At 43.7% G+C, this 26379-nt stretch overlaps 1 protein-coding gene across 1 annotated transcript; it reads left to right on the forward strand.

The window, feature by feature from the left end:
* On the forward strand, nt 1–25161 carry MFRP (membrane frizzled-related protein). Its single transcript, XM_075277717.1, has 13 exons — nt 1–79; nt 4758–4925; nt 6594–6696; nt 10118–10231; nt 13432–13536; nt 13967–14174; nt 14260–14390; nt 14461–14586; nt 15908–16133; nt 16963–17093; nt 17535–17669; nt 19360–19487; nt 24765–25161. Exons 2-13 carry the CDS (start codon nt 4776–4778, stop codon nt 24987–24989), a joined length of 1782 nt encoding a protein of 593 aa, XP_075133818.1. The 5' UTR covers nt 1–79; nt 4758–4775; the 3' UTR covers nt 24990–25161.
* The last annotated feature ends 1218 nt before the right edge of the window (nt 25162–26379 follow it).

A 26379-nucleotide genomic window follows, 5' to 3' on the forward strand; every position in this document is an offset into this window, starting at 1 on the left:
CCCTGCTCTGCTTTGGCACTCTGCATAAGGCTTAAGAAGTTTCACAACTTGAGCAACATTTGCCTGGACTGCAAAGCTGGTGAGTAGTCTGCTATTTACTGTATTATACCCATACTGGTACAAGAGGTCTGCGGTTTTTCCAGTATTTCTACATGTTGGCCTGTATCCGCATGTACATCATTATCTGTCATGTTATATTGGTGACTATATACCCTTTACTGACTGATCACAGCACACATACAACCGCCATACTACACTATGATATCATGGAGTGAAAACCTAGATGTAAAACTTGTATGTAATATCTGTCTGCATCATATCCACAGCACAGAGGATTTCAGGAAATGACAATGATAATTTTGTGTGACGGTATAATGGGAAATGCTATAAAATTGGGGTGATATGAGGGTAGAGGGGGAAATGGAGACAAGGGTGAAGCCACAAGAGAATGTAAGAAATGTCATACAGGGTGAATGTCGTAAAAAATTGCAAAATGTTCAGACAGTGCATTCCTGTTTTCTTCCATAAATATCCGACTTGCAGTTTTCCATTAGTCAAAGTGCTTTACATCAAAAATATTACGTGGTGCTTTCTATCCTGAAGTGGATAATGCATTTATTGTCACGCTCAATCATCAGTTAATACCGCCATACTGTACAAATAGTGCGCCAATCTCTCCACATAATGCGGCATGAACCCTGAAGGTCAATCCATTGTCATAATGGAAGACAATGTAGTGTTTTATCCTACAGCCAGAAAAAGTGGATCCACAGCCTCATAAACATGGTATAATTCCACACCTACATTTTGTATAGTAACATAGTAAATGAGGTTACTAGATACAGGTTCAACAAGTCCAACCGATAACCCTACAGAGTTGATCCAGGGGAAGGCAAAAAAAAATCCATGAGGCTGATGCCAATTGCCCCGTGTCAGGGGAAAAATTCCTTTCTGATTCCAATCTGGTAGTCAGTATAAAACCCTGGATCACCTTGTCCTTAACAAAATCTAGAACCTATAACCCTGTAATATTGTTCTGTTCGACAAAGATATCCAGGTACTCTTTGAAATTGCACAATGAATCCACCATCACCACATCCTGGGGCAGAGAGTTCCACAACCTCACTGCTCTTATAGTAAAGTATCCTCTTCTATGTTGCTTTCTCTCCTCCAGACGTTGAGGATGTCCCCCTGTCACTGATCTAGGTGTAGAGGATGTTCCCTTGTCACTGTTACCGGCCTAGGTGTAGAGGATGTCCCCCTGTCACTGATCTAGGTGTAGAGGATGTCCCCCTGTCACTGATCTAGGTGTAGAGGATGTCCCCTTGTCACTGGTGTAGGTGTAGAGGATGTCCCCTTGTCACTGTTACCGGCCTAGGTGTAGAGGATGTCCCCCTGTCACTGATCTAGGTGTAGAGGATGTCCCCCTGTCACTGATCTAGGTGTAGAGGATGTCCCCTTGTCACTGGTCTAGGTGTAGAGGATGTCCCCTCATCACTGTCACTGGCCTAGGTGTAGAGGATGTCCCCTTGTCATTGTCACTGGCCTAGGTGTACAGTAGAGATGTCCCCTTGTCACTGGCCTAGATGTAGAGGATGTCCCCTTGTCACTGGCCTAGATGTAGAGGATGTCCCCTTGTCACTGGCCTAGATGTAGAGGATGTCCCCTTGTCACTGGCCTAGGTGTACAGTAGAGATGTCCCCTTGTCACTGGCCTAGGTGTAGAGGATGTCCCCTTGTCACTGTTACTGGCCTAGGTGTAGAGGATGTCCCCTTGTCACTGTTACTGGCCTAGGTGTAGAGGATGTCCGCATGTCACTGTCACTGGCCTAGGTGTAGAGGATGTCACCTTGTCATTGTCACTGGCCTAGGTGTAGAGGATGTCCGCATGTCACTGTCACTGGCCTAGGTGTAGAGGATGTCCCCTTGTCACTGTCACTGGCCTAGGTGTAGAGGATGTCCCCTTGTCACTGTCACTGGTCTAGGTGTAGAGGATGTCTCCTTGTCACTGTCACTGGTCTAGGTGTAGAGGATGTCCCCTTGTCACTGTCACTGGTCTTGGTGTAGAGGATGTCCCCTTGTCACTGTCACCGGCCTAGGTGTAGAGGATGTCCCCTTGTCACTGTCACTGACCTAGGTGTAGAGGATGTCCCCTTGTCACTGTCACTGGCCTAGGTGTAGAGGATGTCCCCTTGTCACTGTCACTGGCCTAGGTGTAGAGGATGTCCCCTTGTCACTGTCACTGGCCTAGGTGTAGAGGACGTCCCCTTGTCACTGTCACCGGCCTAGGTGTAGAGGATGTCCCCTTGTCTCTGTCACTGGCCTAGGTGTAGAGGATGTCCCCTTGTCACTGGCCTAGGAGTAAAAAGATTATTAGAACGTTCTTTGTGTTGTCCTTTCATGTATTTGTACACTGTTATTAGATCTCCCCATAGACGTTTTTTTTTCTAAACTGAATAACCCCAAGTTTGTTAATCTATCTCTGTCGCCCAATTCCCCTAATAATCTTGGTTTCCCTGCTCTGCACCCTCTTTAGCTCAGTTGCCCCTTCTTGTATACTGGGGCCAATCACTGCGTACAATAGTCTATGTGCGGCTCTACAGTGATTTGTATAGACACATTACTTTGTTCTTGTTCTGAGCGTCTCAGTCTCTTTTGATGTATTTTCAGTGAATTCACATCAGAAAACTGTCATGAATAAGAAAAATAATGTCTCAATATCTGTGGGATATCTTGGTAAAAATTTTAGATAATCCTATTTTATATTTCTATATTATATCCTCGATTTTTTATTAGTATTATTGTATGTTGTTATATTTTATCTTACTATGTATAATACATATTATAATTGTTCTAGAAGACTTGCATAGAAGCGCAACTTTCCATCACTGTACCCCCAGCTGACTGTCCGTCGTACTCTGCCCTTCCTTTATGTATACTGTACTTGCATCTTGTACGTCAGCCTTATTTCTGCTTCTGAACACTCCATTTTGATTTATAGATTTCCCCTGGTCTTTCTTTCTATATGTTTTGCTGTCAACCCCATGATGTCTTAGAACAACTAGAGCCAGTACCAGCTCTACCTGCTGGGAGTACAGTCAGCGAGGCTGCAGTGTCATCTTCTCCATTATAACTGTATGACAGTACCCTGTCTAATCATCAGCCATAATTTTTATAGGCGTTTTTGTAACCCAATGTTTATAGTTAGAAATGGGCAAACCAATTCACTCTCAACTAAGTTTTACCTGAATATCCTAAAACCGAACAACTGGGGATTTGTCTCGACAAAACTACAATGGCCATTGCCCATGCATTGCAGTAAATTATTATACTCTGGAGTCTCTTTATACCCCAGAGTATAATAGGTGGAGGCCCAAGGGAGGTAAAAAACAATCTAAAACATTTATACTTGTCTTCTCTCACCTCTTTTGGGCCTCTCGCAGTCTCTGCTGCTCTCTTGGAGACAACATGCGCTCAGGGTCATCACAGAAGCCTGTGTTTGGGCCATAGCAGTCACATGAGCATGCCGAGCCATGACTTCATGACCCTAGTCGTGCCCATCTCACCGCTGAGGCCCAATCACAGGCCTCACTGGTGACCCTGGAAGCATGATGTGGCGGAGGAGAAAGAGAGAGGGCAAGGAGGTCCAAAAGAGGTTAGGGAAGGTGAGGATAAATGTCTTTATTTTTTCGCACCTCTGAAGAGACCTCAGAGTATAATAAACAAAATGAATAAGCAACCCGAGTCACCCAAACCTAAAACGAAAGAAATCTTGGGAGGATCACCCATCTCTATTCCTAGCCAATGGATATTCGGTACCAGGATTTTGCTGCTCTGATATGTGAAGAACATTTAGAAAAATGATGAGATATAATAGTAAAAAATCTCAACTCCAAGAAACCAAACATGATCATTTTCATGTAGAATCCTGGTGTATAGCATGGTAACATATGACAAGCCCAGGCTGAGCTCAACATGATCAGATACCCATCCTGGCCCTACAAATAGTGACTAGGACATACCGTATATACTCGAGTATAAGCCGAATTTTTCAGCACAGTTTTTGTGCTGAAAAAGTCCCCCTCGGCTTATACTCGAGTCAAGTAAAAAAAAAATTAATTTTTTTTTTTTTTTTTTTTTGGGGGGGGGGTGTGTCTATGATCAGCTGCAATAATAATGTATAGAATCTCCCATAAAATAGTGAAAAAAAGAAGCTTTAAAAAATATATAATAAAAAATAAAGTAAATAAAAGTTGTAAATCCCTCCTTTCCCTAGAATACATATAAAAGTAGAAAATGACTGTAACACACATACACATTAGGTATCCCTGTGTCTGACAGTCCCGGTCTACTGAATATAGGGGATCTGCAGTGCTCCTGTTACATAGGGAAGGGGTTAATAGGAGCACTGCAGATACCCTATATTCAGCCAGACTGAATTCCAAGTGTGTGTGTGTGTGTGGGGGGGACTCAGTCCTCAAGCTCAGGGAAGGGGCAGACAGACAACCAAAACACCCCCTCCCCTTCCCCTTCCCCAGCATCTACTGCACCCAAAAACTCTGACCATTTTAATTTTTGAAATTTTCCAGTAGCTGCTGCATTTCCCCCCCTCGGCTTATATTCGAGTCAATAAGTCTTCCCAGTTTTTTTAGGTAAAATTAGGGGCCTTGGCTTATATTCGGGTTGGCTTATACTCGAGTATACACGGTATTATTTTTCCTTTGAAGTCATCATATGAACATCTACTTGTCTTAACAGAATCCTTCTACCCCCTTCATGACCATAACAAGGCATATCCAGAGCTGGGTAACCTTGCATCCTTCACATCCAGAACATGGAGGATCTGGAGATACAGAGCTTATACACCAGGAGCAGGCCATGGGCGAGAACAGCTGCATCTCCATCCATGGGACATCTGACGATGAGGTAAAACACAGGCCTTCTTTCTAGAATAGTCATAGAAACTTATTTTCCCTCCTTTCACCATCCCCCATACACAAAGCCCCATTGTTTATGGACTCATTTTACGAATAATCTACTTTTTTTTTTTTCTTTTAGAATTTATTTGGATTATTTCTTCATTATAATCTGCTTGTTTTAAGAATTACTGCTTAACATTTTCGCATTCAATGTCATTGCATTGTAATCCAAGGTAATATTTGAGCTGATTATAATAATTCACTATGTAATGGATTATAATGTGCAATGAATATACACGTGCGTGGTAGGTTATTTGCTGGGAAGTTGTCAGCCATCAAGCATCTCCAAAAAATGTCTGATACATAAGGGTACCAGTATGAGCCAAGTAAGGATGCTCCCTTGTAACTGACAATCAATGCAAAGCCATAGATTAAATTAGGGTTCCCGTACTATACAGTGCACTGAGCCAGGAGCACATAGCTCCATACACTGTATAGCGGTCGGGTGACATTACTGCAGCTCATCTTTCAAAAATGTCAATGGCGTGTGAGCTACAGTAATATCACCTAGCCACTATTCTGTGTACGGAGCGATCTGCTTCAGGCTCTGTGTACAGTACTGTATAGTACAGAAATGGGACACAGCCCCAAACAGCTGATAGGGTGATAGGTTAGACCTAGGCTGATAGGCCGGCTGATAGGCTGTTAGGCCTAGGCTGATAGGTTAGGTCTAGGCTGGATAGGCCGGCTGATAGGCTGGTAGGCCTAAACTGATAGGCTGATAGGTTAGGCCTAAAATGATAGGCTGATAGGTTAGGCCTAGGCTGATAGCCCAGTTGATAGGTTGTTAGGCCTAAACTTATAGGCTGATAGGTTAGGCCTAGGCTGATAGGCCGACTGATAGACCTAAACTGATAGGCTGATAGGTTAGGCCTAGGCTGATAAGCCAGCTGCCAGTCCACCACGATCAGATATTTATGGTCTAATCTAAGGATAGCCCATAAAAAAAATTCCTGGACAATCCCTTTATGTTGATGAATGATGATTCTTATGTCATTCTATAAACCACTCAATACTTGGCCACTAGTTCCCGAATAATTATCCACCCATTTATAGGGATCATGAAGAAATTGGCACTACTAAAACTGATGTAGGTAGTCCATTGAATGCAACAACATTCTTTCCCTCAATTGGAAAACTGGACAGTTCCTTGAGTTCTTTCATCTACATTTCGATCATTGAATGGAATTTAATAATTTCCCTACTCCAGTCTTCAATTCATTCCCCCATAGAAGCTAGATGCTTCAGAATTACTAAGGGACCAATTCCTGACTGGTGAAGTTTTGCGATCAGACGAACCTACGTGTTGTAGATTTACTCTTACTAATTCTACCAAGTCATGTGCCTGTCGGAGAATCAGTGAATACTGGCATACGTATTGCCAATCTTAATAAATTTCCACCAGTGAGTTACAAAAATGGAAGTTTTTGACTTCCAAGTGAAGATAACAGAATTACCACCTCTATAGAAATCTTGTATGTAAACTATGGGTTAAAATATGACCCCTACTCCTTCTAACTGCGCCATAATGATAATTCTGTTCTCTGGAAGAATATTCACATTGGGTTTGGGTGAAGTTATCTTTTCACCATTCAGTCTTTTCCATCCGGGACAGGTGAAGTATTGCAACTTTGCATTTGACCCCGTACCAGAACTGCTAACAACAGGATCCTCTGCAGACAGAAGTTATGTCCAACACTCCTGTCTGGTCAGCAATGGTAAGAAAAATCTGAAAAGTAAGATTTTATCACTTGTTTTGATTCATTTTTCCAAGGTAAATCATTACCTGAATCTTTCTAAACAACAAAAATTTCTTAGGAGAGAACTCGGTATCACATGGAAATTGTTGTTTAGTGCTGCCCCAGTTATCTCATACCTCCCAACTTTTGAAGAACTGAAAGAGGGACAAAATGTGCTACGCGCGCCGCGGCAAATTTAGCCCCGCCCACTTTTGTGTTGACTCCGCCCACTTGTTAATTTTTCATGTGCCCGCACACAGTATAATCCTCCTACAGTCACCCGTAAATTATATGTCCCCCCTCTATCTCTCCCCCAGTTTCATATACACCCTTCATCTGCCCCCAGTTTCATGTCCCTCTTCCATCTCTGCCCCCAGATTCATGTCCCTCCATCTCTGCCCCAAGATTCATGTCCTCTCCATCTCTGCCCCCAGATTCATGTCCTCTCCATCTCTGCCCCCAGATTCATGTCCCCAAATCTCTGCCCCCAGATTCATGTCCCCAAATCTCTGCCCCCAGATTCATGTCCCCAAATCTCTGCCCCCAGATTCATGTCCCCCATCTCTGCCCCCAGATTCATGTCCCCACATCTCTGTCCCCAGATTCATGTCCCTCCATCTCTGCCCCCAGATTCATGTCCCTCCATCTCTGCCCCCAGATTCATGTCCTCTCCATCTCTGCCCCCAGATTCATGTCCCCTATCTATGCCCCCAGATTCATGTCCCCCATCTCTGCCCCCAGATTCATGTCCCCACATCTCTGCCCCTAGATTCATGTCCCCACATCTCTGCCCCCAGTTTCATGTCCACTCCATCTCTGCCCCCAGATTCATGTCCCTCCATCTCTGCCCCAGATTCATGTCCCCCATCTCTGCCCCCAGATTCATGTCCCCACATCTCTGCCCCCAGATTCATGTCCCCACATCTCTGCCCCCAGTTTCATGTCCACTCCATCTCTGCTCCCAGATTCATGTCCCTCCATCTCTGCCCCAGATTCATGTCCCCACAGCTCTGCCCCCAGTGTCATGCCGCCCTCTCCTTCATCTGCCCCCAGATTCACGTTCCACCTCCACATTAAACTTACCTTCTCCTCCGCTCCCTCGCCGCTCTCTGCCCGCCTCTCTCGCTGACACATGCGGCTGAAGGAAGGAGCTGACACAGGTCATCGCGTACATCGCGTCTACAAGCCAGGAGCCGGCAGCAGCGGCGAAGCGAGGAGCTGACACAGGTCAGCTCCTCGCTTCAGCCGCATGTGTCAGCGAGAGAGAGACGCAGCGGCGAAGCGAGCACGCGAGCAGCTTCAGCCGCATGTGTCAGGGAGAGAGGCGGGCAGCGGGGAAGCGAGGAGCTGATCTGTGTCAGCTCCTTGCTTCAGCCGCGTATGTGTTCAACTCAGATCGGCGTCCTCTGGACGCCGATCTGAGTTGAAATCGGGACATACCTCCCTCCAACCGGGACCGCGGGACATGTCACCCAAATCGTGACTGTCCCGCGGAAATCGGGACGGTTGGGAGGTATGGTTATCTACCATGGATCCTACATATCACATTTGTAATCTGTGAAATACAGTGAGACTCTGCTGCCCATATGGAGGGCTAAAAGGGGAACTCCGCTTATGTCTGTGTGTTTACTGAAGATTTTTGTCGATCCAAGGATTTATTACGATGGTCAGATTTGAAGTCGGGAAAGAATGGATAGGGGATAACGTCTTAAGATGGGAGTACTCCTTTAAGAAATATTGTAATATATTAGATGGGGAATTACCATATAGTAGGAGTATTAGTAGCTAAGTAGTTTTACAGGGCATTCACACAGAGTTTCCGTGCGCTGATACTGATGCAGAATTCGCATCAGAATCTATGCGGAAAAAAAGCCTCCCATTGACTTCAATGGGTTCTATTTTCTGAGCAAAACCCATTGAAATCAATGGGGAAAAGTCTCCCATTGATTTCAATGGGTTCCACGTGGAAAACAGAACCTATTGAAGTCAATGGGAGGCTTTTTTCCGCGCGGATTCCACGTCAGACTCCACACCAAAATACTCTGTGTGAATGCCCCCTTAGGGTGCATTCACACTGAGTAAACGCTAGCTTATTCTGAACGTAAAACACGTTCAGAATAAGCGGCGTCTAAAGCAGCTGCATTCATTTCTATGGGAGCGGGGATACGAGCGCTCCCCATAGAAATGAATGGGCTGCTTCTTTCACTCCGTGCAGTCCCATTGAAGTGAATGGGGAGTGCTGGCGTATACGGCTAGCTCTGCTCATGCCGGAGTGTACACGCCGGCACTCCCCATTCACTTCAATGGGACTGCACGGAGTGAAAGAAGCAGCCCATTCATTTCTATGGGGAGCGCTCGTATCCCCGCTCCCATAGAAATGAATGGAGCTGCTTTAGACGCCGCTTATTCTGAACGTGTTTTACGTTCAGAATAAGCTAGCGTTTACTCAGTGTGAATGCACCCTTAAAGAGCAGCACCACCATTTTTAGCCAAATATGTTCAGCCATTCCAAAGATATAAGCCCTTTTAGCATTGAGCGAATTAAGGGTCTATTAGTCAAGTGGGAGGTAACATTGTGGATTCTCTGGGACTGGGTCTCTATGTGCTGTATGTCATGCAATGTTAACACTCACTTGACTAGTAGACCCCAATATGCATCAATAGTAACAGGGCTTATATCTTTGGAATGGCAAAGAACAGACTACCAAAATGCTCAAGGTGACATTACCTATGATGTAAGTCATTGGGCTTTTCAGATCTGACGACAGGTCCCCTTTATAAGGCTTGCTTCACACCTACAACCAGGGGTGAACCTACCCCTTTCGCCGCCCGAGGTGAACTACAGAAAGCCCCCCCCCCCCCCGAGGGGGTAGAATGAAGGGGGCGTGGCCGAGCGAAGGGGGTGGGGCTTAGCGCCGTTCGCAGGCAGAGAGCAGGCACGGAGTGGACCTGCTCTCTGCCTGAGCGTGAGTGGAGGCTGCTGGAGCAGCGCTGCTCCAGTGGCCTCCCCAAACCACCGCTCGGTGCTAAGCCAGTCCAGGACAGCTTGTCCTGGACTGGCTTAGGTAATCAAAAATGCCGCCCTCCCTGGGGTCCTGACATAGCGCCGCCTGAAGCGCTCGCTTCAGGTCGCCTCATGGGAGGTGCGGCGCCATCCTACAAAAAGCGCTCTAAAGATGGATACTTTATATGATGGACAGCAACGTAGCCTGACAGATCGCCGTGACTATGATGGAGTCTGTTGGGTTTCCATTTTGGTGTCCATCATTTTCCCCAATAGCAAAGCTCAGGACATTTTCATCTGGGATTTTTGACAACATCTGCACCTTAGGCTTGTCATAAAACCTGATACAGAGGTGAATCTACACTAAATAAGTAACAGAATTTTCTCTCTGCTTAGTTTCTTTACAGAGCAGAAGACTTCAGACGAATCGCTTCTCCATACTCATTGTTGCCGCCATTATTCTGGTCATGGTGTTGATTGTTAGCCTGACAATAGGAATTCTGATGAACAGTGAGTCACGAACTGCTCTTTGATTTCCATCTTTCATACAGGGATACGGTTGAGCGATGGGGTTCGGAAAAGATCGGATCCCGATCGGCGATCGAGCAAATTTCACGATCGCGATCAGCTGGAAAATGATCAGAAATCGGATTTTGCAATCTCAAGATTGGCTCAACCCTAAAATCGACTTTTTCCATAGAGAAGTATTGATTACGGTTGAGCGATTGGGATCGGGAAAGATCGGATCCCGATCGGTGATCGAGCAAATTTCACGATCGGGATCGACTGGAAAATGATCGTAAATCACATTTCTAAATCGATCCTGAAATCTCAAGATCGGCTCAACCCTATACAGGGAACAAATAGTCACTTATTGCCCCTCTACTTACCAGTGATATCCTATAAAGAAAACCTTTCACCACGTCCAAGTGTTGCTTTCTTCAATAGGTGCCTTTCCATTAATTCAGATGCAGTTGGAATTTTCTCTCTAGCCCCCACCACTCCTGAGCAATTAGTGCTGTAAATTTCAGCACCCAATATGCTAATTAGGCTATCTACTGTCAGGTGGGTGGTCCCTATCTCTTTGCTGTAATCTGACATATTGAGTGCTGATTGCTCAGGAATGGTGGGAGCTCCAGAAAATTTCCAACTGCACTGGAATCAGTGGAATGGTGCCTATTGAAGACTACAAAGAGTTCCCAGCAATCGGACACTTATCCCCTGTCCTGTGGATAGGGAATATGTATCCATAATAGAATAACAACTAAAACAATGCTTTGCCATCGCCACCTTGGAAAACCTCTGAGAACTTCTATATGATTTATATGGAAAACCTATTAATTCCGGAATGTTGACACAACAACACAGAAAATTAAAACAAAAATGAATTACTTGTTAGTAAACAATCTGCGAATCCAGATGGGAATCTAATCTTCCCAAGCCATGTGTGGGAACGCGAATGAAGTCATCTGTCATCATTTTATAATGTGCACGTCCATCTTTGTAATTGCTTACTGTAATAAGTTATTCTACTCAAGCATTGGCCGCACACGTCTAACATGACAAAGCCGTTGGTATTTAGATGTGCTAAGACTTGTAAATGTCTATATCATACATGACCATGCCGTACAGTCTTTAGCTTATAGATCTTCCAAAATAATGGTTATCAAAGGAAACAGGTCTACAAAAATATACTTTTTTAGAAAGTTTTCTTATTTAATTACCCCAAATTGTGCAAGAAATACAAAAAATTATGCACTTTAACCAAACCGTGTACAGTATGACGTGAAATCCAGTGTAATCCATATATGTAACCATCGTATCATGCGATTGTGCCCACATGGGTTATAGTTTACCAACTTTATGTCAGTAAAAATTATAGCAATTGTCATCCTTAGACTGGTCACAAACCTTTGATGTACCTCTGCCAAAATTTTATCAAATTCAGTTGGCCATCTAATGTGTATGAATCTCTCTGCTTATGGAAGGTTTCAGGTAATAGAAGGGCTGGGCATGTCGTATTTCAACATGTACAATCTATTTGCTCTCAAGGGAGATAAGCCTCCACCAGACGTACCCAGCAGCAGCTTACTCGCCTCTCCCAAACTGAGGCCCAAAGCACACTCGGTATAGGCATGCATAGGTATGGGTGGTGGGGAATAGTTGTCATCCAGACAAGCGTTCAGCTGACAACTAAAGTGTTTAATGGAAGAGCCAGGATTATCCCAGCCAGGTACAGTACGTCGCTAGGAGGCAGGGAATCCTAGGGCATAGATAACTACGAGGATAACTCGTATACTGCTAGGAGTCCGTCTCCGGGCATAAGGTTCAGACTTGTAAATCCGGCCAATACACTGACCGAGTTTCATGGCTGTCACTTGGTCGTGTAAAAGCGCCCTAAGAGAAGCTTTGAGATTTTGGCATTGCAGAACCTACAATAAATAGGATTACCGTATATACTCGAATATAAGCCAAATTTCTCAGCACCGTTTTTGTGCTGAAAAAGCCTCCCGCGGCCTATACTCGAGTCAAGCAAAAAATAAAATAACTTTTTTTTTTGGGGGGGGGGGGGTTTAGTCTATGACCAGCCGCAATAGTAATGATAATAGAATCTCCCATAAAATAGTGAGAAAAAAAAAAGCTTTAAAAAAAATATACCGTATTTTTCGGACTATAAGACGCACTTTTTTTCCCCAAAATTTCGGAGGAAAATGAGGGTGCGTCTTATAGTCTGAATGTGGGTTTGCAGCATGGCCGCGCTACTGCCACCGCTGGTTTTCTTCAGCGGCAGTAGCGCGGCAATCCGCAGGCCCCGGCAGCTAAGACAGTCCCCGGCATCTGCTGTAATAGACCGGCGGATGCCGGGGAGTGTCTTAGCTGCCGGGGCCTGCGGATTGCCGCGCTACTGCCACCGCTGGTTTTCTTCAGCGGCAGGAGTGTGACAATACTGGATACTGGGTGCGTCTTATAGTCCAGTGCGTCTTATAGTCCGAAAAATACGGTAATACAAAAATAGAGTAAATAAAAGATGTAAATCCCTCCTTTCCCTAGAATACATATAAAAGTAGAAAATGACTGTGAAACACATACACATTAGGTATCCCTGTGTCTGACAGTGCCCGGTCTACTGAATATAGGGGATCTGCAGTGCTCCTGTTCTGTCGGGAAGGGGTTAATAGGAGCACTGCAGATCCCCTATATACAGCCAGGCTGAATTCCAAGTGGGGGAAAAAAAAAGTAGTCCTCTAGCTCAGGGAAGGGGCAGACAGACAACCAAAACACTCCCTCCCCTTCCCCAGCACCTACTGCACCCAAAAACTCCGACCATTTTAATTTTTGAAATTTTCCAGTAGCTGCTGCATTTCCCCCCCCCCTCGGCTTATACTCGAGTCAATAAGTTTTCCCAGTTTTTTGTGGTAAAATTAGGGGCCTCGGCTTATACTCGAGTATATACGGTAAATGAAATATGGCCAGAGTTACAATTTAGGGTTAATGGGTAAACATTGGTTGTTGTGCTGGAAAAATACATGGAAAAGGGTCATCTCTGTCATTTATAAAATGAGGACGATTCATCAAAACTGGAACAAGTGAAAAGTGGAGAAACAATTCAGATTCACCCCTTACATTTTTGTATAGTCTTTTGGACAATGGAGGGGCGGCCATATTGGTGGGTAGTTATGTAACCTTTACTGCTTTTATCTTATCCGCAGGGTATAAAGTTGATGATCTGAAGGCGGTCATTTTACTGTCCAATCAGAGTGTAGCGACTGCCCCGGAAACCAATGTGATCAATGAATTCACGGAAACACCTCCCAGTGAGTCACACGGTTGTCCCACGATTACATATTAAAGGATTATCTTATCTTATATTACACTCCTCAGTAAGATTATATAAAAGGGAACTATATATACAGTTGTATCTAGATATTACTTATCATGGCACCCACTGGTGTTGTTTTGATACCCTCTTAAAACGTCCACCTAACATGCCCAGTGCTGGTGGTCACACATGCTCAGTAGATCCTTGTACAAAGGTGTTGGAGTGAGAAGAATTAACACACTAGAGATGGCTTCTTCTCCCCAGGGGGGCTTTTGAGGTTACAGGGGGCCTCTGTTTAACCACTTAGATGCTGCAGATGGCCAGGATCTGAGTTGTCTCCAATGCCAGCCCTTGCAGCAGTTTACAGTATCTTTTTTGCCTGGCGCATAGGATTTTTAACACTTTTCACTTGTGTCCTTCTCCAGTATGTGGTGGATATTTGAGGGACTCTGAAGGATCCTTGAATTCTCCAAATTACCCCTCCCACTACCCTCCAAATTGTCGCTGTTCATGGATACTGGAGGCCGGTGAGGGGCGTCTGGTCCAGTTGAAGGTCATAGTCCTAGATGTGGGACGTTATGGAAATTGTCTCTATGATTGGTTGGAGCTTAAAGATGAAAATACATCACGCAAGTAAAATTCTCAATGTAAACCTTGTTATCAGGAAATAATAACCAAAGCCTGATGTTATCTGAGGCGACTCTGGATATTATTACAGATTCTGCGGGTCCGTGGCTCCAACCACTTACATATCCAGCTCCAGTCGGTTGCAGGTCCAGTTTATATCTGATGATCATTCTAGTGGGACAGGTTTCCTTGCGACATATCGAATGGTTGAGATCACTCAGGGTAGGTAAGTCTTGTAATACTTGTAAAAATGTTTTGGGTGGTCAACGTCAATGATCTTCTCTTTTGGCAGGGAGCTGTTCCTGGGATGAGTTCTTGTGTGATGGAAGACGTTGCCTCTTACTTCCTTACCTGTGTGATGGGGTTTCCGATTGTGCTGACCATAAAGATGAAGAGAACTGCAGCCAGAAGCAATGGGGTATGTCTGTAAAAAAATACAAAGCTTTACGTCTGTAATGAAATGATAAACAATGGACAAAACCATTGGAACTCAACAGTGGCCATATCTGAGTAAGGAACTGGCAACAACTGAATGAGAGTTTGGATATTTCCAAAACGTTGGAGTTGGATTCAGGATCAATTTTGGGTGAGGCCGGAGTCTGAAAATAGTTACAAAACTTCTACTGGCTTCAAAGTAAAATGATTAAATATATTCCCATGTCCCTTGCTCACCAGTCTTCGCTGCTGCAAAGACTTCGTTCTTCCTGGGTTTCGACGTCAATTGGTGGGTGGGGTTTCATTTGCAAAGCCATACTGTCAGACTACCTCGCTCCGCAACCAAATTAATGTGTAGCTCCGCCCACACATAGTGTGATCCTATGGGATGACTGAAGGGCCTGTGATGTCATCAAAGGTCCTATAACACTTGGATTTAGCTTGTTCTATATAGAGTCGGCTAAATCCTAGTGAGCAAAGGGACCAGGTCCTTTAGCCCACTAGGATTTAGACTGTTTTATATAAGAAAGCAGCACTCATTTCCCTGTCCTTTATCCGAGAGCAGGAAGCTAGGTCACATGTGAGGTGAAGACACAGGAACAGCTACAGATACAGGCTCGCTCCCGTGCACTTAGCCCCTCCTCTCTCCCCCGTGAGAGCAGGCAGCTACCTCACTTGACATTTGAGCAGATAATCCCAAGGTCCATAGAAACGCAGTGTCAACAATGAAGTGAATAAATTAAGATAGTGGACAAACAAAGCAGTTATGCTGAAGCAATGTATTTAGGAAAAGTCTTAAATCCACATTAACAAGCAGTATAGATAGGATCCTTGTTATGGGACAACCCCTTTAAATTGTATTATACAATTATTATTTTTTATTATTATTATTATTATTATTATTATTATTATTAATTAATTATTAATATTTAGAATTAATTGCATGTATAGTTTGTTATATCGTCACTGCCTGGTAAGACTGCCAATGACATCATCAGTTAGCGTCAAGTGTCATATAAGGCCTGGGGAGGGGCATTTGACTAATGTTGTGAGACCCAACGTAACACCAGTGAATGTAATTAAACAAGTACCAATAGCCTTGCCATATTAATGCACTGGAGGCCTAGTCTTAATACAACTGGACGATTCTCCCATAGAAATACTACATTTCATAGACAATACACTGTAACCCCCAATCGTGAAGGTACCAATGTAAAAGGAAACTATACAAAATGACAAAAAATGCACATTAATAAATTCGGAGGCAATATGCATATACAATAACGTTATATTTATGTCTTTAGATTGCGGGGGCTCACTAAACACCTTACAAGGATCCATCTCCTCACCCAAACATCCGGAGCACTATCCTGAGAAAACGGTGTGTCGATGGGTGATCTCTGTCCCTGAGGGATTGATCATTCAGATTCAATTCCACAATTTCAGCCTAGAATCAGAAACTGGATGCAGCTACGACTATGTGGAGGTCCATGACAGTGCTGGATTAGGGATTGCAAGTTTAATGGGAAGGTAAGAACAATGTACAAAGCAATGGAACCTTCCAGTAAGACCAGTTATTTTACACATTGTATCATTAAATTCCAGTAAATGCCAAATCAGGGCTTCCCAATTACGATAGACTGTTTTACCAGCACAGCAACGTAGAAAAGGTTTCTATGTAATCTTTCTAAAGGGATATCTGGTTAATAAAATCTATAGTAAAATACACTATTAGGAAATCTCAGTCACCACCTTTTAGCCAGAGGAGAGAGCTACAAAGAGCATTTTTCATTGTGGAGGACTTGGGAACTGTAATACTTTTTCTCCCCTGTGGTGGCACTGCAGGGAAACTGAAGACTTACTACAGGTGATCTCTGGTGATCCTCGTGATCTTATAACAAAAAGAGATTGTCCAATATGGACAGACTTAATCAGACTGTGAAACAAATTATATGTTTATTAAAAGAATATATATATATATATATATATATATATATATATATATATATATATATACTGTATATATACATATATACTGTATATACACCTAATTTCCATTTTGCAATGTGTTCTAGTTCTAAAATAATACCTGCACATATCAGGATTGTAATATGTGTGTATATCAGTATTTCTATGAAAGTCCAGAAGATTTTTCTATAAGGGGCTTCTTGTTCTAATTAAGGAGACCCAACTATCCATGGAATTCTATTGGCAATACTTCATGGGAACACTATGGAAATAAGCTATGCTGCTAAATTTAAGAGGTTCTTTAGTCTGGTATTCTTATTGAGTATTTTCCATTCAGGGTGTGAGAACATAGAGACAGTTGACTTCTCCATCTACTTCTAATGCTTTTTAGGTTCTGCGGGTCTGACATCCCACCTACCTTTACTTCCTCTGGGGCCCACATGACCATTTTGTTTGTAGCAGACGAAGAAATATCAGACGTAGGATTCTATGCCACATATAAAGCTTTCAATGCTACAGAATGTAAGTGACATCACATCTGATAGAACCTGCGCATTGTTGAATTCTACCATTAATTTAAGTCCTCGATACAACTCTAATCTTATCCTACCAGGAGCTCCCCCATAAGTTGTACCTGCTGGGATATACGGGGCAAAATATACTATCAGAAACATAAAGCTGTCCATCATGACTTTAGTTACAAAAGTAAACAAAGATAGCTTTTGTCATGTTCTTTACATTAGTGTCAATGGGGACGGACATAGAATTAGTCTGTTACCGTTCTCTTGAATGTCCATTGCTGTCATCCTATGACAGAAGACAGCAACGGACATTAACAACGGTAGTGTGAACACCCCCTTAGTAAATCAGCAGTACGTTGTATAACACAGAACCTTCACATACGTTTTTTTCTAAAATGATGTTATGCCAAATGCAATTCTAAGTGCTGCAAATATTCTTCAGATGACTGTGGATCGATGGAGTTTCGGTGTGACAATGGGAAGTGTCTACCGTTGCAGTGGGCCTGTGACGGCTGGCTGGACTGTTTTGATGGAAGGGATGAGCAGGGTTGTCCGGTGGTACCAGACCCTCAACCAGGTAATAATAATTATCAGCAATGTCAATTATTTCTAGAAACCTGAAAGGAAGTTTATGTCCATTTGTTTTTTGTCCTATGTTTTTCCATGGTTACAAAGTATTACTGTCCTCTTTCTGTTTCACGAGCATGACTATATGGATTGTAGTGGTCCAGGAGCCAGGAGGGTCCCACAAGTCAACTTCAGGAACCTAAGGCTGATTAAACTTCTCATTTCTGATTTCCTTTAATGGCTGACAGTCTGCATTGTTAGGCCCCCTTCACACGGCTGATACGCTGGCTGCTTTAGAACGTGTAAATGTTCCGTAGCAGCGGCGTCTAAAGCAGATCGCATTGTTTTCTATGGGAGCCAGCAGACGCGCGCTCGCCATAGAAAACAATGGGAACTGCTTTAGACGCAGCTGCTACGGAACGTTTACATGTTCTAAAGCAGCCAGCGTATCAGCCGTGTGAAGGGGCCCTAAATGTATTCCTTCTGCCCTCTGGTGCACTGGAGCGAGATTTATGATACACAGCATTCCACTGTCAGAAAGGAGATTATACCTGGCAAAAATAGCAGGTGGTCAGAAGAATACAGTCAAGGAGTGATTCTGTGGCGGGTTGCCTTGATAAGGAATGGGAATGGAGGAAGGTTTATGTGCACAGGCATGTTGCAACAAGTCAAGTCATGGCGGAAATGTAAATTCTACTAAAATGTATGGATGTAATGTGGCTGATGGTTGTGAAGAGAAGTTGTACAAGGGACCCGATTTGAGCTTTTGTACCAGGACCTGTACGCCTTTGGTTATGCTTCTGCCCAGTGTTCATTGCCCCAGCTGCCAGGCTTATCTGGCAATCTTCCCACTCCATCAGCAGAGGCCTCTTCTTTTTTGCCATGGCTAAGCTGAATTTGGCCAAGGCTCTCTTTGGTGTGAGATCACTGATGGCAGATTCCCAAGCTATCTGAACACCTCGATGACATCGCTCCAAGTTTAGCGTATACTCTGGCCTTTCCACCATCCCTTCTGATTGAGATGTCACTCTTTGTCTGGCTATTACTTTTGTACGTCGTGGCTAGTGATTGACCCTGACCTTGACCTCAGCCTTGTATCTGGATATGTCTCCTGCCTCACTCTTCACATGGTGACTATTCTACTCCTGGCTTTGAGCCTTGGCTCTGTTCCTGACTAAATTCCTGCCTCATATTTTGGCTTGTCACATCCTCACCATTTTCCAGATGACAACACTTGTCCTTTTTTCTGACCATGCTTCTACATCCGCGCTACTGTGGCCAAAATGTGACTATTCTGCAAACTGGGTATCCAATTCCTTAAACTTTGCACCCGGTCTAGCCAGCACCATGCCGATTGCGGCTTAGATATTCTATATCTTGTTAAGAGATGTTATATAGGCTACAAACAAATCCTACATGGCTGTATGTTAGCAAGGTGGCATATGGATGGGAAGGGAGTAACCCATGACTGTAGGGTCAGTTATAGGGTAGATGTAGATACACAAACATCCATATTGGTGCTGTGTGCACAGAATCCTCTCTCATCTATGGTGGAACCAAAAACCTGTCACAGGAAATCGGGTTTGGATAAGGGTGAAGTTTCACTATATATCCTGTAATCTGTCATATATGTTATATACAGCACTTGTAAGACATTTTTCATGTAAATAACCAGTTTTTCCTTTGCTTTTCTTTTGCAGAAAATCCATGCCAGCCACTGAAGGTTCCTCTGTGCCAGGGCTTGTCTTACTCTCTCACTATTTTCCCGAATTTCTGGGTCTCTATTCTTGAGCAGCCAAAACTCAGTGAACAAGTGAGAGGATATGAGGTAGCGTTGTCATAATGCCAGCCTTGTAAACAACTTCTATGACATCACTGTGTATATTATCCCTGTACTGTGACATCACTGTGTGTATTATCTATACTATGACATCACTGTGTATATTATCCCTGTACTGTGACATCACTGTGTGTATTATCTATACTATGACATCACTATGAGTATTATCCCTGTACTGTGACATCACTGTGTATATTATCCCTGTACTGTGACATCACTGTGTGTATTATCTATACTATGACATCACTGTGAGTATTATCCCTGTACTGTGACATCACTGTGTGTATTATCCCTGTACTGTGACATCACTGTGTGTATTATCCCTGTACTGTGACATCACTGTGTGTATTATCCCTGTACTGTGACATCACTGTGTGTATTATCCCTGTACTGTGACATCACTGTGTGTATTATCCCTGTACAGTGACATCACTGTGTGTATTATCCCTGTACTGTGACATCACTGTGTGTATTATCCCTGTACTGTGACATCACTGTGTGTATTATCCCTGTACTGTGACATCACTGTGTGTATTATCCCTGTACAGTGACATCACTGTGTGTATTATCCCTGTACTGTGACATCACTGTGTGTATTATCCCTGTACTGTGACATCACTGTGTGTATTATCCCTGTACTGTGACATCACTGTGTGTATTATCCCTGTACTGTGACATCACTGTGTGTATTATCCCTGTACTGTGACATCACTGTGTGTATTATCCCTGTACTGTGACATCACTGTGTGTATTATCCCTGTACTGTGACATCACTGTGTGTATTATCCCTGTACTGTGACATCACTGTGTGTATTATCCCTGTACTGTGACATCACTGTGTGTATTATCCCTGTACTGTGACATCACTGTGTGTATTATCTCTGTACTGTGACATCACTGTGTGTATTATCCCTGTACTGTGACATCACTGTGTGTATTATCCCTGTACTGTGACATCACTGTGTGTATTATCCCTGTACTGTGACATCACTGTGTGTATTATCTCTGTACTGTGACATCACTGTGTGTATTATCTCTGTACTGTGACATCACTGTGTGTATTATCCCTGTACTGTGACATCACTGTGTGTATTATCCCTGTACTGTGACATCACTGTGTGTATTATCCCTGTACTGTGACATCACTGTGTGTATTATCCCTGTACTGTGACATCACTGTGTGTATTATCCCTGTACTGTGACATCACTGTGTGTATTATCTCTGTACTGTGACATCACTGTGTGTATTATCCCTGTACTGTGACATCACTGTGTGTATTATCCCTGTACTGTGACATTACTGTATTATCCCTGTACTGTGACATCACTGTGTGTATTATCCCTGTACTGTGACATCACTGTGTGTATTATCCCTGTACTGTGACATCACTGTGTGTATTATCCCTGTACTGTGACATCACTGTGTGTATTATCCCTGTACTGTGACATCACTGTGTGTATTATCCCTGTACTGTGACATCACTGTGTGTATTATCCCTGTACTGTGACATCACTGTGTGTATTATCTCTGTACTGTGACATCACTGTGTGTATTATCCCTGTACTGTGACATCACTGTGTGTATTATCCCTGTACTGTGACATCACTGTGTGTATTATCCCTGTACTGTGACATCACTGTGTGTATTATCTCTGTACTGTGACATCACTGTGTGTATTATCCCTGTACTGTGACATCACTGTGTGTATTATCCCTGTACTGTGACATCACTGTGTGTATTATCCCTGTACTGTGACATCACTGTGTGTATTATCTCTGTACTGTGACATCACTGTGTGTATTATCCCTGTACTGTGACATCACTGTATTATCCCTGTACTGTGACATCACTGTGTGTATTATCTCTGTACTGTGACATCACTATGTGTATTGTCTGTACTGTGACATCACTGTGTGTATTATCTCTGTACTGTGACATCACTGTGTGTATTATCCCTGTACTGTGACATCACTGTGTATATTATCCCTGTACTGTGACATCACTGTGTGTATTATCTCTGTACTGTGACATCATTGTGTGTATTATCTCTGTACTGTGACATCACTGTGTGTATTATCCCTGTACTGTGACATCACTGTGTGTATTATCCCTGTACTGTGACATCACTGTGTGTATTATCTCTGTACTGTGACATCACTGTGTGTATTATCTCTGTACTGTGACATCACTGTGCACATTTTTGCCGCTATTGTTACATCCTTTTGCACATTAGAGAGGCTGATATAATCAGGGGCGTAACTATCGGGGTAGCAGCGGTAGCAGCTGCCACAGGGCCTGGGGCCTGGAGACAGCTGCTACCGCTGCGTTTTTTTAAATAGGTCGTTACTGGCTGGAGTAACTCCAGACAGTAATGGGCCCTATTTACTTACCTCTCCTACGCTCCAGAAGGCTTTAGGCCTACTTGTGTGATATCTCTGATGTCACATGGCCAGGCCTGTGTCCTTATGCGTTGCGATGCAGGACCGGGTCATTGAAGATGTCATTGAAGACATCAGCAGGGACTGCACCGAGCCAGAGAGAGGTAAGTAACAGTGTTTTTTATGTTTTTCACCTCCCCTGGGTCTCTGATTATTATACTCAGGGGTCTGAAAAGACCCCAGAGTATAATAATTGTTCATGGGTGTCCACAATGATGCATAATACAGTGTGTAGGGGCCACTATGGGGTATAATACAGTGTGTAGGGGCCACTAACGGACATAATACTGTGTGCAGGGGCCACTCTGGGGCATAATACTGTTTTCAGGGGCCACTAAGGGGGATAATACTGTGTGCAGGGGCCACTCTGGGGCATAATAGTGCGTGCAGGAATGTGGGGGAAAGTTGGTCGGTTGGGGTCTTCAGCGTTGGTTGGGGGAGGGGGGGGTCCACGTCAAAGGTTCGCCACGGAGCCTTGTCATTCCTAGTTACGTCACTGGATATAATCATAAGCTTCAGGTTCTGAGCTCATTGCTGATGTTGTTCAGGGTCATGGAGCGTGGTGACCTTCCAGGTTTTGCAGTGGGGCCTCATGGTCACATATTTTTGCCCCGTCACCTAGATATGTTAAGGTTTGCTTAATTCTGTGTTTCGTTCTTTCTGGGATTTTAACTTTTACTGGAAATAAAACTTTGCAAAACTGAGTTTAATGCAGCAGAACACAATGGAGACACCTCCTGCGCCGCCAGGAGTAAAAGGTTTCTCAGTACAAGTGACATTTCAGTTCATTTATTTCAGCCCTCTCCATTTATACGCGTTGCTTTCTTTCAGGAGGCACGGAGGGGATGCCATTGACTGTAGAGAGCTGCTGGAGGTGCCGCGCACAGACAGGGCACTCTTACAGGACCATTGCACCATTGATCCCATTTTGCCGACATCTCATAGTGTGTCCGTCATAAAGAAATGATCAATTTATGAAACCTCCAATGTTAATGTCTTCTTGGAAATGTGATGCTTTAAAGTGTCTGACATATTGCTTTTTCATTCTGCATCATTAAGAGCTTCCTCAATAGGAACTGAAGTATAATCTTGAGATGTAGTGAGAATACTTGAAGGTTCATGATATGACAGAAACAGATGATATTAGTGCAGTGAGTCGTAGCTTGTAATCCGTCACTTCTGACATCAGCATACATTAACTAACTCGCCAACATTTCCATTCGGGAGACAAGAGGTTGAGGTTCTTTATTCTTCCAACATAATCATGACCCCTTTCTGCAGACCATTGCCCCAGGGCCGCTTTAATACAGTGGTGCAAAGGTTTCATAAATGCCCCCCCTCACCACCACTTACATACCTAAACCACACACATTATAATGCCCCCTTTGTGGCCCCACATAGTATAATGCCCCTTAGTGGGCCTTACCTGGTATAATGCGTTTTTGGTGGCCCCGTACATTGTAATGCCCCTCAGTGGCCCACCATACAGTCAAAGGCCCCTGCAGTGGTCCCATATAGTATAATGACCCTTCACACATTAACCTATCTCCCAGTGACCCTTCAGATTATATTATAATGTCCCTCTCCAGTGTCCCTTGCGGTATAAAGTATAATACCCCCAAGTTGCCCCTACAGTATAATGTCCCCCCATGGTTGCCCCAACAGTTTCATTCAACCTGTCTTGGTAGCACCAACAGTTTCATATCCCCTACTGGTAGCCCCAACAGTTTCATTCACTCCATCCCGGTAGACCCAACAGTTTCATTCACCCCATCCTGGTTGGTCCAACAGTTTCATGTTCCCCCTGGTTGCCCCAACAGTTTCATTCAATCCGTCTTGGTAGTACCAACAGTTTCATATCCCCTACTGGTAGCCCCAACAGTTTCATTCGCCCCATCCTGGTAGCTCCAACAGTTTCATTCATCCCATCCCGATAGCCCCAACAGTTTCATTCATCCCGTCCCGGTAGCCCCAACAGTTTCATTCATCCCGTCCCGGTAGCTCCAACAGTTTCATTCATCACATCCCGGTAGCCCCAACAGTTTCATTCATCCCATCCTGGTTGACCCACAGTTTCATGTTTACTCCTGTTCTGGAGAAATTTTCTGGACGTTGCAAAAATTTTCGCAAGCAAGAGATGTCAATCCGCCCAAACTTTATGCAGGATCACTAGACTTGGGAGTCACGTCCAAATTTACTGTGTAGCCCTAGACCTGAGTCTACTTTTACACAATGGCCCATATCTGTGATGAACAAAACCATCTTCTTCTAACCCTGGACAATACATTTAAAGGGGACCTTTCACTACCTCCACCAGTTCCAAATCTCTGCAACTCTGCATCCATTCCACTAATTCTGCTAGAGTTGGAAAATTTTCTCTAGTCTCTGTCATTCCTGAGAAATTGGTGCTTTTAGTTTCTGCAACCAAAATGCTTATTAGACTTTCTTCTGTCAGGTGGGTGGTCCCAGGCTATGTACTCCAGTCTAGGACGGCCCAGCTGACAGTAGATGATTGCTCAGGAATGGTGGGGGGTAGAGACATAATTCCAACTGTGCCAGAATCAGTGGAGCAGCACCCTCTAGAAGGATGTCAAGAATTGAAGTTCATGGAGGTAAAGAAAATGCCAATTTTTCTGAATATTTTTAGTGTCATTCCCACAAGGACAATATTTACGTGGCATTAAGTTCCCACTCTTCCATTGTGGGTTTTCTTCAGCTTCTCTGACTTTCTTTGACATATCAGAACCATTTTGAGCCACCATTTGACATGTATTATATGCATATAGTTTCAGGATTCTCTAACACAGTGCTGTTTTTCCTCGACAGATACTTCAAGAATTGCCCTGTTTCCCTGCCCTGCGCCCGTTCCTGTGTGCCTTGCTGCTTCCCAGCTGTACACCCGATGGTGGAGCATTGCAACCGTGTCGTTCAGTCTGTCTGACCGCCATGAACCTCTGTCTGACACAGCTAGAACAACTCGGTCTGTCATGGCCGTTTAACTGTGACCGCTTTCCTTCTCAGAGTCAGCAGTCGGACTGTGTGATTCCCTAAAAACACTCTAATGTATTCACGCCCTTGAAATCGTGTCTTCACAAATATGTATTAAAGACGATAAATCTGCATCCAATTCCTTATGGTTGGCTGCAATAGCATTACATTAATGTGAATTGGGTTTTATTCATAACGTAAAGTTATATTTTACAAGCCATGGGGTTGTGCCAAAATTACAACTTATCTCCAGATAAGTAGAGATGGGTGACCCTCGTGAGATTAATTCACCGGATATTTGTGAGGTTTGCTTGCTAGTAGGGTTGAGCGATCAGGATCGGAGAAGATCGGATTCCGATCACCGATCGAGTAAATTTCACGATCGCAATTAGAATTCTGATCCCGATCTTTTCTGGCAGGATTGAGGTCGAAGGTTATCTCAATATCGGCTCAACCCTATACATGTTTATATCATTAATAGGGTTGAGCAATAGGGATCGGGAAAGATCGGATCCCTATCAGCCATCGAGCAAATTTCATGATCGCGATCGGCTGGAAAATGATCGGAAATCGGATTTTAAAATCGTTCCTGAAATCTCAACCCTACTTGCTAGTTTAGTTTCTGGTGCTATTATTATAGTCTGGGTTCTCTTCAGACCCCAGAGTATAATAAGTGAAGGTCAAGGAGAGGTGCGGAAACATAACACCAATACTGACCTTCCTTCATAGCTCCTGGGCTCCCTCGCAGGATCTGGCACTCCATCACAGTCCTATTCAATGGTCTTCAAGCTTCTTCTGGCTTCCGGAGTGATTTCACAGGCGCTAAGGCCCATTCACAGTCCTCAGTAGTTCCCAGAGCCTGTGGCATTGGGCGCATCAATGTCCTGATGCTTTGATATCACCCAAGTGGCTGGAAGAAGACAGAAGAAGACCATAGTGGAGCCCAGTTGAGGTGAGAGGAAATGAATATGTGCTTACTATCTATTCATACCTTCCCTGGTCCTATATTATACTATACTATATTCTTGTGTCTGAAGAGACCCCAGAGTATAATAAAGTTTTTAGGTTGCGAACCTCAATAATTTGAAGTTCTCCTGAAATTTTTGGAAAAATTCCAAACAATCCTGGCTTGTTACGAACCGTTTCTAGTGGTAAGTGTCTGACGCTGAGGGTCATGAGAGCAAGGGGTTCTTTGTACCTCCATTTTCATAGATGGCAGATGCCTTACTATTCTATTCATCTCTATGGGGGACAGTTGAGTACATTAGCCTGATACTCTGCAGCAGTCCCATAGAGATGGGTGTCATAGGCTGGACCCCCACTATTCAGACACTTCTCCTGCCCATAGGTAATATGTTGTAACCTCGGCACAACCCCTTTAAATCAACTTTAAAAAAATGAGTAAATTTACAAACAATCATTTGCTTTCCTTACCTTGTTCTGATTCATGATT

Source organism: Leptodactylus fuscus, chromosome 6 (genome assembly GCF_031893055.1).
Source record: "Leptodactylus fuscus isolate aLepFus1 chromosome 6, aLepFus1.hap2, whole genome shotgun sequence".
Taxonomy (NCBI): Eukaryota; Metazoa; Chordata; class Amphibia; order Anura; family Leptodactylidae; genus Leptodactylus; species Leptodactylus fuscus.

Bases quoted from the DNA above. Each gene is read 5' to 3' on its own strand.
- MFRP (XM_075277717.1), top strand. From the start codon at position 4,776: ATGACCATAACAAGGCATATCCAGAGCTGGGTAACCTTGCATCCTTCA. The intron at 13,537-13,966 runs GTGAGTCACACG...GTCCTTCTCCAG, and splicing joins ATTCACGGAAACACCTCCCA to TATGTGGTGGATATTTGAGG. The intron at 19,488-24,764 runs GTAGCGTTGTCA...TTTCCTCGACAG, and splicing joins AACAAGTGAGAGGATATGAG to ATACTTCAAGAATTGCCCTG.